Genomic DNA, 15,292 nt, shown 5'->3' with positions numbered 1-15,292 from the left:
TGTCTTTACCGCTAATTACTTATGGTATTTAATAATAATTTTTATATTGGAACTGCTGAACTTTTAGTTTTTGTATAAAAAGTCAGGAATACAACGGATAAGACATCAAAAGTTTTATTACTTTCATTAAGTCTAAACGTAAAAAAAACTATTAAAAACTCCATTAAAATGGCATTCATCAAGGAAATCATTGTTGCTGCATTGTTCACAGCCATTGCCGTAGCTCAATTACCAAATGTTGAAGTCCCAGCTTTACCAGTGAATCAAACAGTCCCAGCTCTCCCAGAAACACCAGATACACCAGAAACCCCTGAAACACCAGAAGTACCTGAAACTCCAGAATTGCCAAACACCAACGTATCAGTTCCACAAATACCCGGTCAAGGGGGATCAACCACAGAATCACCCAACCGACTTATGAATGCTATTAACACAATCAATGGAATGCGCGGAAATCGTGAAAACCGTGGATAAATATTTGGCGCTTGTTTCAATGGCTTATATGGGAATATGGTTCAGATATAAAATATTTTAAGATTGTCAATAAAATGTGCATGTCTACTTTGATCGTAAATTTGAAACTTTTTTAATTGGGGACTCATAATCTAGTTAATCATGAGATGGCTCATAATCTAGCTATTCCAAAGAAGTGGAACTGATCACAATCCCAATCCATCCCGATCACGATCATCAAGTATGTCTATGAAAACAATACATGCTTCATTGTTTTTGCAAGTATGACACTTAACAACTATTTACTTTCATAGATATCTAAAGGTTCGCATTCACATACAAACCTTTAGTTGAAATATTAATACTTTTTTTATGGATATACAAACAAAGTTCAACTAAGTGATACTGCTTGCGACAGAGTCTGTCTAGTCTTTTTTGATTGATGGCTTGATTCTTGAGTGATATTTTATTAAAGTTCCGAATGCCAGCGTGGACATGATTTGATGTTATGTCTTTTAATGCTATGAAACCTATCAAAACTGTATACCTGATGAATAATGAAGTAAATCCAAAATATGACTGAAAACAAACTCAGTAAATAAGGGGCTAACAACTGTAAAAGGGGCCATCAACTACGAAATAGCAGTCGCAAATACAATTTAAATATTAAATGATCGTTAATATATTCTCGACACAGCTTTCATATACTTGGACATACATAGGTTGACGAACAATGTCATTTAGTTATAGTAACAATATGTGTCTCAAGCATAGCATAAATTATTTAATTGTTATTCTTTAACATACCTCTTATCGCCTTATTTTATACTGTTTGTGTTAAATAACTAGCAAGGTGGCACTTCAAGCTTGATATAGAAATTCCTTTTTATGATGGTTTGTATTTTATGACTCATGTAAATATTGACAGCTCAAAGCAGACTACGATTAGAAATTATATTACAATCATCATTACGCAAAATATGGAAATCAATACGCAACACTCGACTATACCTTGAGCATAACAGATAATGGACAATCCTCAAATGTTTGTATATACAACTAACAAGATAAAGTCTTTTAAAGTCTGCCGCTGTATTCTTGCTAAACCAGTAGGAATTCCCAGTGTCGTGTGTAATCCTCAAACCTGATTTTTAATTTGTTTTTAGTTCTGGCTATTAAATGCATGCAAAAAGATTGTATTAATACATATTTGGAACAAATTGAATACACTTGAGAAAGGTTTGACATTCAAAACTAAGTAATCTTTCGTACCTACGTAAATGGATGGCCTTGATCAAAGATATTTCAATTGCTGATTTTATAACCTGTCAGACCAGTTCCATTTCGCCAAATAAATAAAGAGTCTAGTCTGACTACTATTAAATTTCAATTAATTTATTGATATTATCAATTGCCATTCACTTCGGGAGTCGTTCATAAATGACGTCTAAGTCCCCCTGAATCTTCTGAACTCCACCAAGCTTGATATCGACTAGACCAAATACATCCGAGTCACCGATATGAGTGTCGACGAGAAGTTCATCGCAGAAATCCATCCGAGCTACACAATATCCGAATGACCTCCTGCCAATGCAAATCCCAATGCAAATTGCACTGCTGTTTACAATGAGGAACTCGACTATTTTATTCATCCTTTTCTCTCATTCATAGAACATTCATTCAGACTGATTCGTGACGTCATTGAACATGCACAATTTCATTTCCAATGACATCGAATTTATTGCATTTAAATGTCTATGAAAATTCAATGGAAGCAAGATATAAAAAATTGTTATTTATTTTGATGTCTTGTCAGTTCCTTCAATAGCTCAGATATGAAAAAGTGACTTTTTTTATATTTTATTTCAGAACGTGCGAAAGTGTTTGTAGCTGCTTATTATTCTTCTTCTTTTTCACGTGTAAAATCTTTTGTCGATTTTGTTAACTTTTACTCTCAGTTTGTGTTGAACCGCGAATAGAGACGGATGCGAAAAGAATAGTTTGGAACCAAATATATAGTTTTGTGTGGAATCTCATACTTCATTGTTTTTTATTTGACTTGAGTCTAGGTGTTAAAAAATTGTCAATTCATTGTGCGCGTCTTTAAAATTAACTCGGGTGAAAAATGAGTAACAAGGTAGAGTGTCAAGCTTAATGAATTATTGGAGGAGTTGGTGTTGAAATTGGATGGGTCATTTTGGGGCTTCTTTCTGACTGAATCGTCTAGATCAGAATAAAGCTGTTGATAGCTTACGAACTGGTGTTGCTTAGTTTTGAAGTGCTTGTGGATAGAGTATGAATAAGGCAGAGGCTAAGGCATCAATATGCATGAAAGCAAACCTGCCACAATAGAGCTTTTGTACTCGAATGACGAACTTGAAACCTTTTAACTATAATTTTGTAAGGATCTAGATCCGACCAAGATTCGATTCCCGCCAAATGTTAACTCACAATTCAATATCCAACTCACAAACATGGACTAACCCAATTTCAACCTTAACAATCCCATCCAAATCCAAACTATATCGAAAACAAATAAAATTAAGTGTCTGTAAAAGTAAAGAAGATATTGTGAAAACTGAGTACACTCAAAGTGTCATTTCCCTCTGTGTCACGTGCTTACGAAATACTCAAACATTCGGTATTGTAAGCAATGATGGAAATAATTGCTATGTGTGACAGACAACAATTTTTTCCTCATTTTTTTGGCAAGGAATATTAATTTTTGCAGCATGAAGAGGTAGCTTTTGTCACAAATCTTGCAATTGTTCATTACGACAGCTCTTATACAATGAAGGGTACAAAGTCATTGGAAATTGTTCATCCCAAAAATAGAGTCACCAACAAATCTTTAAAGCACCGCAGATACTCAAATAAAAATTAAATAAGCATGATCAAATTAATACGCGCTGTTAAATATTGAATCAGCCGTGATTATTTGAATTCTTGATTCATTTTGTTCTGAAAGGCTGCATGGAGATAGATTGTTTAATCATCTGGACATTTAAGAACCTGAGAATTCTTTTTAAATGCCACACTCCATTAATTTTTGTAGATATTAATTGAAGTAATAGCTATTGATGCAAAATTAGTTGGAATGACTTCATAAATTAGTTATTTTTAGTGCTGTTGTTGAGAATATACTAACGGTTATTTTATATTTGAATTTTATGCAACTTCAATTAATTGAGTTCCCCTTTTGGGGTTGTTAGTCCCCTTCAATTAAATATTTAGTCTGTTTTTGATTTCTGAAGAATAAACATCGTTGTAATTAGATTAAATCCGTGAAAAGACTTTAATTAAACTTATTAATAAGTAAACATTGTTGAGCTGTTCAATCTTCTTAGAATTGTAAGATTGTTTATCTGCATTTAAAATTGCAAGAAGTAGAATTTTGACAGAATTTTAAGGAAAAGACTTAAGTACATCTTATACTGTAGCTTCAAATAGGACTCAATCACAAAATCTACAACTTCCAATTCTACAGAAAACTTGATCTTTGACCAACACTTAAATCACAGAAGAATCACCACAAATCCTGAACAATAAGCCATAAGCCAATGACATAATAAACTATATAAAAATAATCATCACAATGACTTGGATAATCCCAAAAAGCACTTCTCAATTGCTATAATCTGAGAATAATTGCACTTTCTCATGCTTCATTCATCGGAATTTCCCTCGGAAAAAATTAAAAGGAATAAATTATTATGATTTTGAAGGCGAACTACAAGCAAATAAAGCAGCAATAAAAACTACTGAATTTATTCAAACTGTTGAGTAAATGCACGATGCTAGATAGTGATGTAAAAAAGGCTTCCCAGTTCCTGCAATATCATAGAGATCTTTTAGTGCTTCTTAACGTTAAATGCCCGATCTGCACAATTTATTCATGACATCCAAGAGGTTGCCATATAATAAAAATCTTGCGTCAATCGGTATGGTGACTAAGTTCATACCTTGACTTTCCCATCATTTGATGTGCTTTAACATTAATCAATAGTTAAAGCGGTGCTTGACTTTTTATTGTTTTTAAAGTTGAAACTGTTACTTCATAGACATGATCATAAAAACCAACACCCAGTCATTATCGTCAAGGTTGGATGTCATCTTCTGTCGCATAATACCGCCAATTTTCTTATTTTAATCATTTGCCATTAATCATAATTTTTTATGGGTTAAGTGATGGATCTGCAATAGCAGATATTAAGGTTGAAGACAGCACAAATGTCAAAATCTGTCCGTTCTTCAATTCAATAAGAATATGTCCTCGAAGAACTTTTTCAAGAGGCTATAAAAAACAGCTCTGCGTCAGATGTCTTCTTCAAAATTTTAACATTTCATACCCGAATGACATCTAAACAATGACTTAATCCATTGATTAATTTGGATAGAAAAAGAATTTTTAAATTGGGAAAAATGATGCTAATCAACTGGACATGACTATAGACACTGACATTCGTTGAATAAAAATATCAAAGAATCACGTATGAACAGTACATTGACCGCACGCAATTTGTCATAAATTCTTAAAAATTCCAAAATAATCTTGAACTCTTAAAGCCACCAATTCCTTCACATCCATAACTTCTCACGTGTAAACTCAAAATTAATATTTTACGCAGTTCCATTAATCATACATACATATTCCATCCATTATTTTAGAAACAGTACACAAAGAGCATAACACCGATCGATGATTACGTATGTACGCTACCTGAAGAGACGAGAAAAATAGCAGAAGATGAATTGCGTGAAACAGAGTCAGTCAGACGTCACGCATTAGAGTCATTACGTGAATGGGCAGAGAAGAATCCTCGAATAAAGGCAATCAGACTCGACTCAAAGTTCCTATTGAAATTTTTAAGATGTAAGAAATTTTCACTTCCAATGGTGAAGGAACAGATTGAGAGGTATTTGGTGCTGAGACATTATGTCTATGATGATATGAAGGTGTTTACAAATTTCGACTATAAGATGCCGGTGATGCAGGAATTGATTGATTTAGGGTAAATATTGATAAATTGGAATTTAATCAGTTTGAGCTATATTGACCATAAAATAATATTACTTCATTCCCAGCTACATCTTCCCACTTCCACAACGTGACCATCTAAACCGTCGAGTCATCATGTATCGTCCAGGTGTCTTCAATCCATCAAAACATCACAACTTTGAAATGGTTAAGCTTCATGGACTCACATACGAGACATTAATGGAAGATGAACTTGTCCAAGTTCATGGTCTTGTCCACATAGTTGATTCATCAGGTATGGGTCTGCATTACTTGACAATATTCACACCACATGAAGTTTATCGCATTGGCCGTAACTTGGAGAAAATTGTTCCAATAAGACATAAGCAAATTCACGGATTAAAAGTTCATCCGTCGCTCAAGTTTGCTGTTGACTTTGCTCTCTCACAGATGAATGACAAAATGAGAAAACGTGTCTTCTTGTATAAGAATATTGAAGATATAAATGTCGATAAGACTCTATTGCCACTTGAATATGGTGGAACTATCCCAATGAAAGATATGATTGAATCTTTTAAGCAAGAATTAGCTGCAAGGTATCAAACAGTAATTGGAAACGATAAGATGGACGTTAATCTCGAAATGTATCCTGAGCAAGTTAGAAGTGGATCAGTTAGATCCTTAAAGATGTCCATTGATGAAATAGAAGCTGAGAAGAACTACAATAATAATAATAATATTAATGGGTACGGTCTTCAAGGTGTTCAAGGTTCTTTCAGGAAACTGGAAATAGATTGAATTTAGGAAGTGTCTTTAAGCATCTTATGAAGCAGCTTGTGATTAGATATTAAGGAACTTATTATATTGTTCGATTTTATATTCCTAATAAAGGTGTAAATTTTTATATGCAGTTTAAAGTTCACATTTATTTTAATACCTATTGTTTGCAAATTTTATGGTTTAAGTAAGCATTGCATAACTATTTAAAATTGAATTTTTTAATTTAAGTAATAAGATCCAAATCAATCTCATTAAGATTTTTTATCTTCTCTGCTGCATGCTTGAAATAAAAAGTCACGCGATTAACATTCCTGATTTGTATACTTCCTATTTATTCCAAGTGAACTTTTAAGTTGTTCTTTGAAATCTGTGTGAAAAAACCGTTACAAAAAGAAGCTTTTAAAATTCAAATTTTTCAGTTAGAGCTTTTTTTGCAAAAGCTTTGATTTTAACGTAGGATGACTAGATTTGTTTCTTTTTTTTGTGTAAGTCAAATTGAATGAAAGACATGTGCTTGTTGGAATCTTGTTCCAAACCCTAGCAGCATGATTTTTTCGGTCTCATTGACGGCAAGAGGTGGAAGTGGTTTGACGGGTAGGTGATGGTTATTAAAATTACCATCCGCTGTCTGATACCATCCTTCAGACGAGGTGCATTGGATGCTTTATCCTTCAACATACTTATCTCGGCACATAGCATGGTCATTAGTGGGGTATTTAGTGGTATCTGAGAATAATTAACCTTTGATATTTAGACTTACAGAATCCTCCAGTCCAATAATCTCCATCAATCAATGACTTAACAGTATTCTGAGATTGTTGAAACAGTTCCAAAAATCACCCTTAAAAATTCATGATATGCTTTATCTGTAAATTTCCGACAAATTTTATTGACGTCTACCAGAATCGTCTTTGAACGTGATCTTTTAAAATGATAATAAGAAACTCTTTCAAAATGTTTGTTTCTGTATTCAGCATACGAGTTTACAGAATAATATTAAGCTTGGATCACGGGATAAAGTTCATTACAATATGTAAAATATTTTTATTCAGATTAAGCTCTTAAAAGACTTTGTTGTGATTAAAGAGGAGATCAGTCATGGGCAATCAGTGTGGAAAGCTTGACAAGGTATGTCGTGACTCAATAAAGGTCGCCTACCACTGGTCTAGATGATGAAATAAATTGATAAAATGTCGATGTACTGGAACATTTGCATAGTGCAAATATCCATAAATGTGCTTTGCATCTTTGTTGCATTCTGAATAACTGAATTTCGTATGCTTTATGAAGACTTCAGGACTTCAGTCATGAATAACCCAGTTCCAATTTTGAGAAATAAAAGCAATTCAATTTAAATATTCATGAAATTTTGTTCAATTTTTATTATTTTCTTGTGTCTCGAACACGAAAATTTACATGTTAAGTAACAGCATTTAAAGAATTAGAATATGAAATGAAGATGAGTAGGAGACATGATGTATAAAATATAGAATTAAAAGATTAGCAACATCTCATCATTAATCACAGAATTCGAATTCGTTTTGGTTTAATTTATGCGCATTTTTCTGTATGAATGCTTGTTGGATAGACTTCAGAGCATAGAAAAGTTAGGGATATCAAGTCATATGCCAGTGCAAGAGTAAGGCTTCAGTATCCGAGTGTATAGGCAACAGGACGTGTATCTGTTACCCTCTCATTTGTGAGGATATGGAATGGATTCCAACAAGAGGCCAGTCTTGCAATCTTACTAAATCTAAGGAAATATGCGCTTTAATAAATAACTTTCACTTATTCCTACTCGTCTAAATTTCGTATCCACTTAATACTATACATTAAGTACGGAACAGAAAAGAGTAAATTCATTCTACATCCTGTCTCTCATTACCCAAATTGTTCATTCTTAATTCAATTGTATGTTGATCCGCTTGCTGCTGTGTCTCTGATATGACCTGATGTTGATTTTGTGTATAACTATTGTATGAATTATGATACTGATACTGATTCCTTTTATTTGAATTCTCGTCATTCTCATCAAAATCAAATTTATTATTATGATGTCTATCCTTTAAGCATGTCAAACTACTATTACGATGTTGCATCATATTATTTGGATCTTGTGGTAACTGCGACGTATTTATCATATTTGGCTCATGATAATGAACAACTGGTGATGGTGATTGCATTTCCATTTTTGAGCGTGTTGTTGAGCACATATAGCTTCCGGAGCTGTTTACTGACTTTAATATTGTCGTTGGCGATGGACTACTGTTTATTTGTTCAGCATTTGCAAGTGCTGATGCTTGTGCTTTGGCGAGCATACTTGATATGGCCGATCCGCCGCCATCAGGATTGCATACTACAAAAGAAAAGTTGTTTAGTTAAGGATATTAAGGATTGAGGCAGTGACTTACGATTTCGATATTTGGCAAGCTGCTGATACACTTGTTTCATTCGTTCCATATTTGTCTTACTGGCTGTAACATGATTTATCATCGCTAATGGATAATCCTTTCCAATTATGCATTTTGCAGCTTTTTGAATAGCTTCAGACGCAACCCTAAAGGAAATAATAAGAGATTGTTTAATAAAGTTACAACACAGTTTATCAGAAGTGTCAATTAGCATTTTATGGATTATGACTGAATGGGGGGAACCACCGTTTGCACGTTGTTTGTCACGTATGTGTTCATATAATCAAATTGTAAGCTTGTTCTTAATCTGATTCTATATTCTAATGATCTCTATTCTGTCATTCTTGGATATTGTCATACAATGTATGAACTACGTAGCATGAATAGTTACTGACAAAAGATTGCTATGACAAAGGTTACAAACATGACGTCATTAAAAGGAAGCATCTATGACTTTTTTTCGGGACACATCTTGATTTATACTTATTAAGTTTTCAAAAGAATAGCTTACCATGGCTCGTGGATGTACTTTGTAGGAAAATTTTTCAATGCTGGTACGTAACGTCGGATATAATCGCCATTTGGATCAGCTTTCCTCCCAAACTTGACTGGACAATAGCAATGGAAGAATTGTTGGAAGAATGATGAACAGCTAAGCCAGAGCCACATGCCAGCATTCACTGACCAATCAGCATCAAGTAGCAATTCCTCGAATACTTTCATACCTTCCTCCCAACTAATCCATAGATTTCCTCTTGTTAAAAAGCATGCAACAGCATGTCTAGCTAAATAATGTATCCATCCTTCCTCCCTTAGTTGTTGCATAATGGCATCAATCCATGGATATCCAGTCTGACCGTTAGCCCATTTTGCTAAAGCCTCAGGATTTTTATCCCACGGAATTTGTACACATATCGGATTTCCAGCCATTTTATCAAAGTTTGGATTTTTGGTCGCACAGCAATAGAAAAATTCACGCCACAACAGCTGTCCATGGAGACTCAATGGCGGATTTGCCTTTTTTATTTTCTTATATAAGTCTGTTAACTGATAATAAAATAGTCGTGTCGATAGACATCCAAATCTGAGGTAAGGTGAGAGTCCCGTTTGACTAGCAAGCAGGGATTGTGGACTCATTTTTGGTCTTCCAAAGCTTGCTACCCAAGCTTTTCTTTCAAGATGACGTTCGAGGCGAGCTGTAAGAAGGTTAGAGTTAGAGAATGTAGATTTTGGAACTAGTAAAGGAACTAACCTAATGCTTCAGTCTCTCCGCCTACCCATACTGGAGGTTTCAGGCCATCTGTATCGAATCCAAGTTCCTAGAATGAAAGTGATTAGGTACTGATAAATGGGAAATTCATCTTCATATTCTCTTACCTCTAATGTTGGAACTCCATATTTATCATCGTGATCTAGACCGAAAATAATTGAAAGAATTGAGGTAAAAATATGAAAATCACGTTTTTAGTAATGCTTAAAAAGGAAATCCCTTCAAAAAATGAGTAAGCATGTAGGCAAAAATAATGTGAACATGAAAAAGGCATGCCTTAACATGACATTCAAGACTCAATAATGCAAAAAATTTGAAAACTTTTGTGTGGCTTCCCAAACTTTTAACTTATATAAGAATTAACTTATTTTTACCTTCGTGTATAGGAGTGCGAGCATTGCCAATTGTTTCCTCGACTATTGTAGGCTCAGGATGTGGTGGTGGATCTATAGAGGCAATGATTGCTTGAAATTGATGATAAGTTAATGGTGGCTTGCCATTATTCTTCTCAATAATTCTAAAAAAAGGTAAAATGTCAATCAATAATGTTCATGACAATAAGGAATGACGTCATTTGATGTCCTTACTTCTCTAAATTGTACAATGTGTGCGAGACGGCAGTTATGACTTCAATTTTAAGTTCCTTACACATTTCCGTAATATTGTGATCTCGTACACGTGAAAAGGGTTCAGGATCCTCTTCAAATGTCAAACATGTTGTGTTCCATTTTTTGAACAGCATTGGAAGTTTTTCAGCTGGTTGTCCTCTTATCACAAAGAGTCGTGAGTTCAAACGTCGAAGGTTCTGATCGAGGTCTTCCAAGCATTGTAAGAGAAACCTGAGAAATATAATTAATAATAGACTATAAATACACTTGTTCTCATTTATGGACTTAGAATCAGCACAGAATATTGTTGACATACAAAAATAAGTCATGTGCACTTGAAAGCTTTCAACATGAACCAAAACAACTCGCTTGTTGCTTTGAATTTTCTTTTCATTATTTCATGTCCTGTAACGTGAATATTCACCCTATGTATCATTCTTATCATCCTGATTCTTCTTGCATAACAATTATCGTCATTGTATCCAACCTTTGTTCAATTGTCTGCAATTTTTTTTATCTCCTTTGAATTGAAATAGAAGGAAATATGCGAGAGTGGAAATAGAATTGTTGAAAATCACAGCAGGTAATATACCGCAATAAATTTAATGATGCTATATAGTGTGCTTTCGAGGAACGTGAGTAATTATCATATTTTTAATGGATGTATGCGTACGAAAATATATTAATTACGTACTTCATTCTTTTGCGTCTTTTGTGATTATATTGGAACAAGGATTTAGTATTGGATATAGCATTTTGTTGCTAATATATCAGCGACTAGGAATCCTTACTTATCTACGCATTTGATTTTCAAGTAGCTTACAGCTCTAATCCAATCTAAGAACAAAGAACTTAGTAACCATTGATTAGGATAATGCCAGTTTTGTTGGATAAGAGCTTCGTAATGAGCATTGAATAAAGAAATTAGGTTGAAGTGCGCTTTGTGTCACGCTCCATAATGACCCTCAGTAGCTCAATAATCATGAAATCGTAAGACGTGGGTTCAAATCCCACTTGATCTATGTTATGTGCTTTTTTCTCTAGAACCTTATAAGTAGCAAGGCTACGAACAAGTTCCCACTGATTATCGTGAATATTAGACAAGATACCTCACGTAAGAGCAATCATTTCCAGGAACAGACTCAACAATCAAATAGAAAATTTCATAAGTTAGTTTCAAAGCTACAGCAAAGCTTGATTTGAACGTTTACATCAGATTGATGTCAGGTAAAATTTTCTTATGAAGATGACATGACATGAAAATATCCCCAGCATGAAGTGGACGTAAAGATTTATTATTAATTTAAAGTCACATTACATGATACCAATTTTATGAATTGACGTCATTGTCAGTTACATATTGAAAGCTGCTACCATTGCGTAAGGATTCTTATTTTTTAACTTCTTATTTCTCTTAGTTTTCTTAAAGGAACTCCTCTCAAAAGGAGAGGAAAGTGAACTATGTAGAAAGCATGATAAAGCGCTATATGTAGCGATGAATGAAACAAAATAGGGTAAAATATTCAGCATCACATTGTCATAAACGTGAGATGACTTTTCCTCTCACCAAATTCGCTTGATGTCTCTATGAATTTGAGAACATTGTTCTTTCCTATGTCTTCTTTATTTATATAATAAGAGCATTGATTCAATTTGAGAATTTGCTGTTAATTGATATTTTTTGTTCATTTATGTCTCGATTCTTCTATTATTTTGGAAGGATGTACCCATCTCTTTCGTTAAAATTTAACGGTTTTTTGGATTTTAAATTTTATTCGTTAAGTTTATCGAAAGCAATTTTCCCTCATTTTCAATGCAATGTGTGGACGCAGGAAATCTATAAATTAAGAACTTACCTCCATTTGTTGATGCCAACATTTGAACTGCCGGCAAACCAAGGATCAACAAGAAATATACATCTGAATGTTGTCGCATTTTTAAGGCCTGTAAAATGAACCGTAAAGTTAATTGGCATTGAATTTGAAGAATATTCAACCTACCTTCTTTGAATGCAGGATTATCATGAAGTCGAAGTCCTATAAAATGGAAAAATAAATCATTTGAATTAGCAGGGAAGCGTTGCATAATTACCCGAACGACACAAGCAGTCAAATGGCATTCAAGTGGCAGTTTTCATGTTAACTTGAACGCTAAATGGTAGTCGATTTGTGTCGATCAGGTTATAAAGTAATAAATTTTATTATGGACATGGAACATAAATGTTTAAAGGAAATAAGATGAGCTGAAATCGCGCGTGACAATTTAAATTGCTAATTTTCCCTTCTTCCATTCGAATTAGATGAGACGCAATCTATGATTCATAGAAATTTCCTGAAATGTTTGTTTTATTATCAATTCTAATTGAGATGAGTTACGAATGACTTCTTGAAGATTCTTCTATTCATTATTATGCAATTCAATTTCTAGATTTTTCCTTACTCGTTTAATTTGATTCAAAACAAACGTGAATGAAAATGAAATTTTTATAAGCCAAGGAGACATACGGATTTGATTTTATTGTAGACATAAATAGAAATAAGCATGAAAAGTATGAGTAACTAAGTTTGGGGGTTAAGGCTTCCTATCTTTTTATGATGTTTATTATCATGTCACAGTATATAGCCACCAAAAGGGTATCTAGGATAACCAAGATATTTAGAATATCCAGGATAAGCAACTGACATTCCATCAATCAACATATCAATGCCTAAAAATAATGACTCATACATAAATTTGCTTCCTTTCCCAAAAAATAGTAAAAAATTTAAATTCATGTCATCTGCAAAAACCAATATTTACGATATCAGCAAAATTTAAAGTCACGAGCATTTTAAAATTTGTGTTTTAAGCTTATTGCCCCATTCTGAATAATCAATAAAATTGCTTAATTTAAATGTTTTGATTGAAAATTAATATTGAAAGAATTCATGAACAATTAATTGAAATCAAAGCATGGTGTTGTTTTGGTCTTGTTTTGTAACAAAAGGCTTTTTTATGTAACCCACATGTTATGACGTATCGTCTATACTGTTTGAGCGTAACATGTACGTAAGCACTTAGAAATTTCCATTTTCTTTTTCTTTTAATGTTTGTTTTGTTAACTGTCATTTAATATTCAAATTATATTTGCAACTAAAATTAGTTGATTTTCCCCTTTTACAGTTGTTGACCCCTTCATGTAAACATTTTAGTTTGTTTTCTAACTTCAAACAATATCATCCTTATTTAAATCCGTAAGGAAGTTCTTTAATTATACTTATTAGTTAATAATCATTGTGGCATTATCTCCTCAACATTAATGGATATTAGGAAAGAATATAACTTCAAAGCTTACTACAAAATAAATCACATTTTCTATTCGCATTGATATCCATGATTTAAATTTATTACAGCATTTAAATGACAAAAATAAAAGATGCACAATATTTTAATTGCAAATATATCCATTTATCATAGCTCAATGTCATAATATGCAGATTACTATAAACAAAATGATTCTGACCTTTACGAAACCAATGCACTAAATGTTTTTCCTTCTTTTGTTGTTGTGGTTGTACATTTCCAACGGATGGAGCCGCTGACTGACCTGTTGTCATAGTCATTTTTAACTGTCAATTTGTTAGTTCTTTATTTGACTTGATAATTGTGGGTTGTTGAGAATGATTTATTATTTATTTCCTTTTAGCCCATCCTCTGAATCCAATTTAATCACAGAAATATATCTCAAATATCCTTTAACCTGCACTTTTAGTTCTTTCTCCACACAATAGCACTTTATTGAATAGTAATTAAATTATATAATTTCACTTGGGATTGTAATGAGAACCTTTTATTTCTCATATTATGTAAAGCTGATCAGATTGTTAGTTCTAATAAGAAGCACTAGTAAAACTATTTATTGTGTTGCATCTACAGACACAATAGCTTAACGTCTCTGTATTTTGCCGTTTTATTATATTTGCATGTAATTACACAGATAATAATCGCAGTAATGTCAATTTTCATGTAATATGAAGGCTTAGATCAACTGTAAAGTGTTTTCTCTGTAGGTTAACAGTCAGTTTCTAGTTCTTCTATTTTAGAATTCAAAAACTTCACTTATATCCATAAAATTTGAATATTTTTAATCCTTTGGTTTTATATTTAGAGTCTTTAAAGTTTTTTAAGCATAAACTGACTTTAGATTAGCATTTTAGTCATAAATCACATCTGTAACTTTCAATGTATGCTTTCTTTGGAATAAATTTGTTCAGTATTTGATATCAATTAAAAAAACATCTAGAAGCTTCTAAATATTCGCATGAAACATTGCAGTCCGACACGTAATGTTTTCCAGTTACTAATTATCACTATTTAAAGCATTGATTTTCAATTTATATATCCAGTCAATGTATGTAATATAATCCAGTTAGGAACAAAAAAATTGTTCTGTATTTATCAATTATTACTTGTTAACAGTACGACGCTCCGATCACAACTGAACAAGCTTGAGAGCGCTCGTTTCACATAACTATGAAAACGAAAAAATTACTTCCAATTCGAATGAGAAGGAAAAACAAAAATCGCATTGACTGCAACGTGACTTTATTGTTGTTTGTATTATTACATCATAGGAATAATGTGAGGATTAAGTACAAATTATAAATTACTGTACTTAATAAGGCAGAGAACTTTTTTGTCACAGAGTTCAACACTGTCTCATTTCGACGTGCGCATTGTAATTATGTCCAAAACCCTGTGTCACTTCTATCAAGTGCTGAAACAAGTCACGTTGAATTTGTCGTGTTAGAGA

At 33.0% G+C, this 15,292-nt stretch overlaps 2 protein-coding genes across 2 annotated transcripts; one reads left to right on the top strand and one right to left on the bottom strand.

Annotated features, from left to right (window-relative positions):
- The first annotated feature begins 2,424 nt into the window (after positions 1–2,424).
- Positions 2,425–6,348, top strand: LOC139093230 (alpha-tocopherol transfer protein-like). The gene is made up of 3 exons (XM_070643881.1): positions 2,425–2,590; positions 5,122–5,465; positions 5,539–6,348. The coding sequence occupies exons 1-3, from the start codon at positions 2,579–2,581 to the stop codon at positions 6,227–6,229; spliced, it is 1,047 nt and encodes a 348-aa protein (XP_070499982.1). The 5' UTR covers positions 2,425–2,578; the 3' UTR covers positions 6,230–6,348.
- A 1,296-nt stretch (positions 6,349–7,644) lies between these two features.
- On the bottom strand, positions 7,645–14,788 carry LOC139093271 (cryptochrome-1-like). Its single transcript, XM_070643950.1, has 10 exons — positions 14,003–14,788; positions 12,501–12,536; positions 12,357–12,444; positions 10,480–10,731; positions 10,267–10,409; positions 10,000–10,034; positions 9,875–9,941; positions 9,134–9,818; positions 8,623–8,768; positions 7,645–8,567 (listed from the first exon to the last, which is right to left on the bottom strand). Exons 1-10 carry the CDS (start codon positions 14,100–14,102, stop codon positions 8,071–8,073), a joined length of 2,049 nt encoding a protein of 682 aa, XP_070500051.1. The 5' UTR covers positions 14,103–14,788; the 3' UTR covers positions 7,645–8,070.
- Positions 14,789–15,292: the final 504 nt, after the last annotated feature.

This window comes from Chironomus tepperi, unplaced genomic scaffold (assembly GCF_022539635.2).
Source record: "Chironomus tepperi strain 1889 unplaced genomic scaffold, CSIRO-AGI_Ctep_v1 contig_335, whole genome shotgun sequence".
NCBI lineage: Eukaryota > Metazoa > Arthropoda > Insecta > Diptera > Chironomidae > Chironomus > Chironomus tepperi.
Note: the sequence above shows the minus strand (reverse complement) of the source record. Positions and strands in the feature narration are given on the sequence as shown.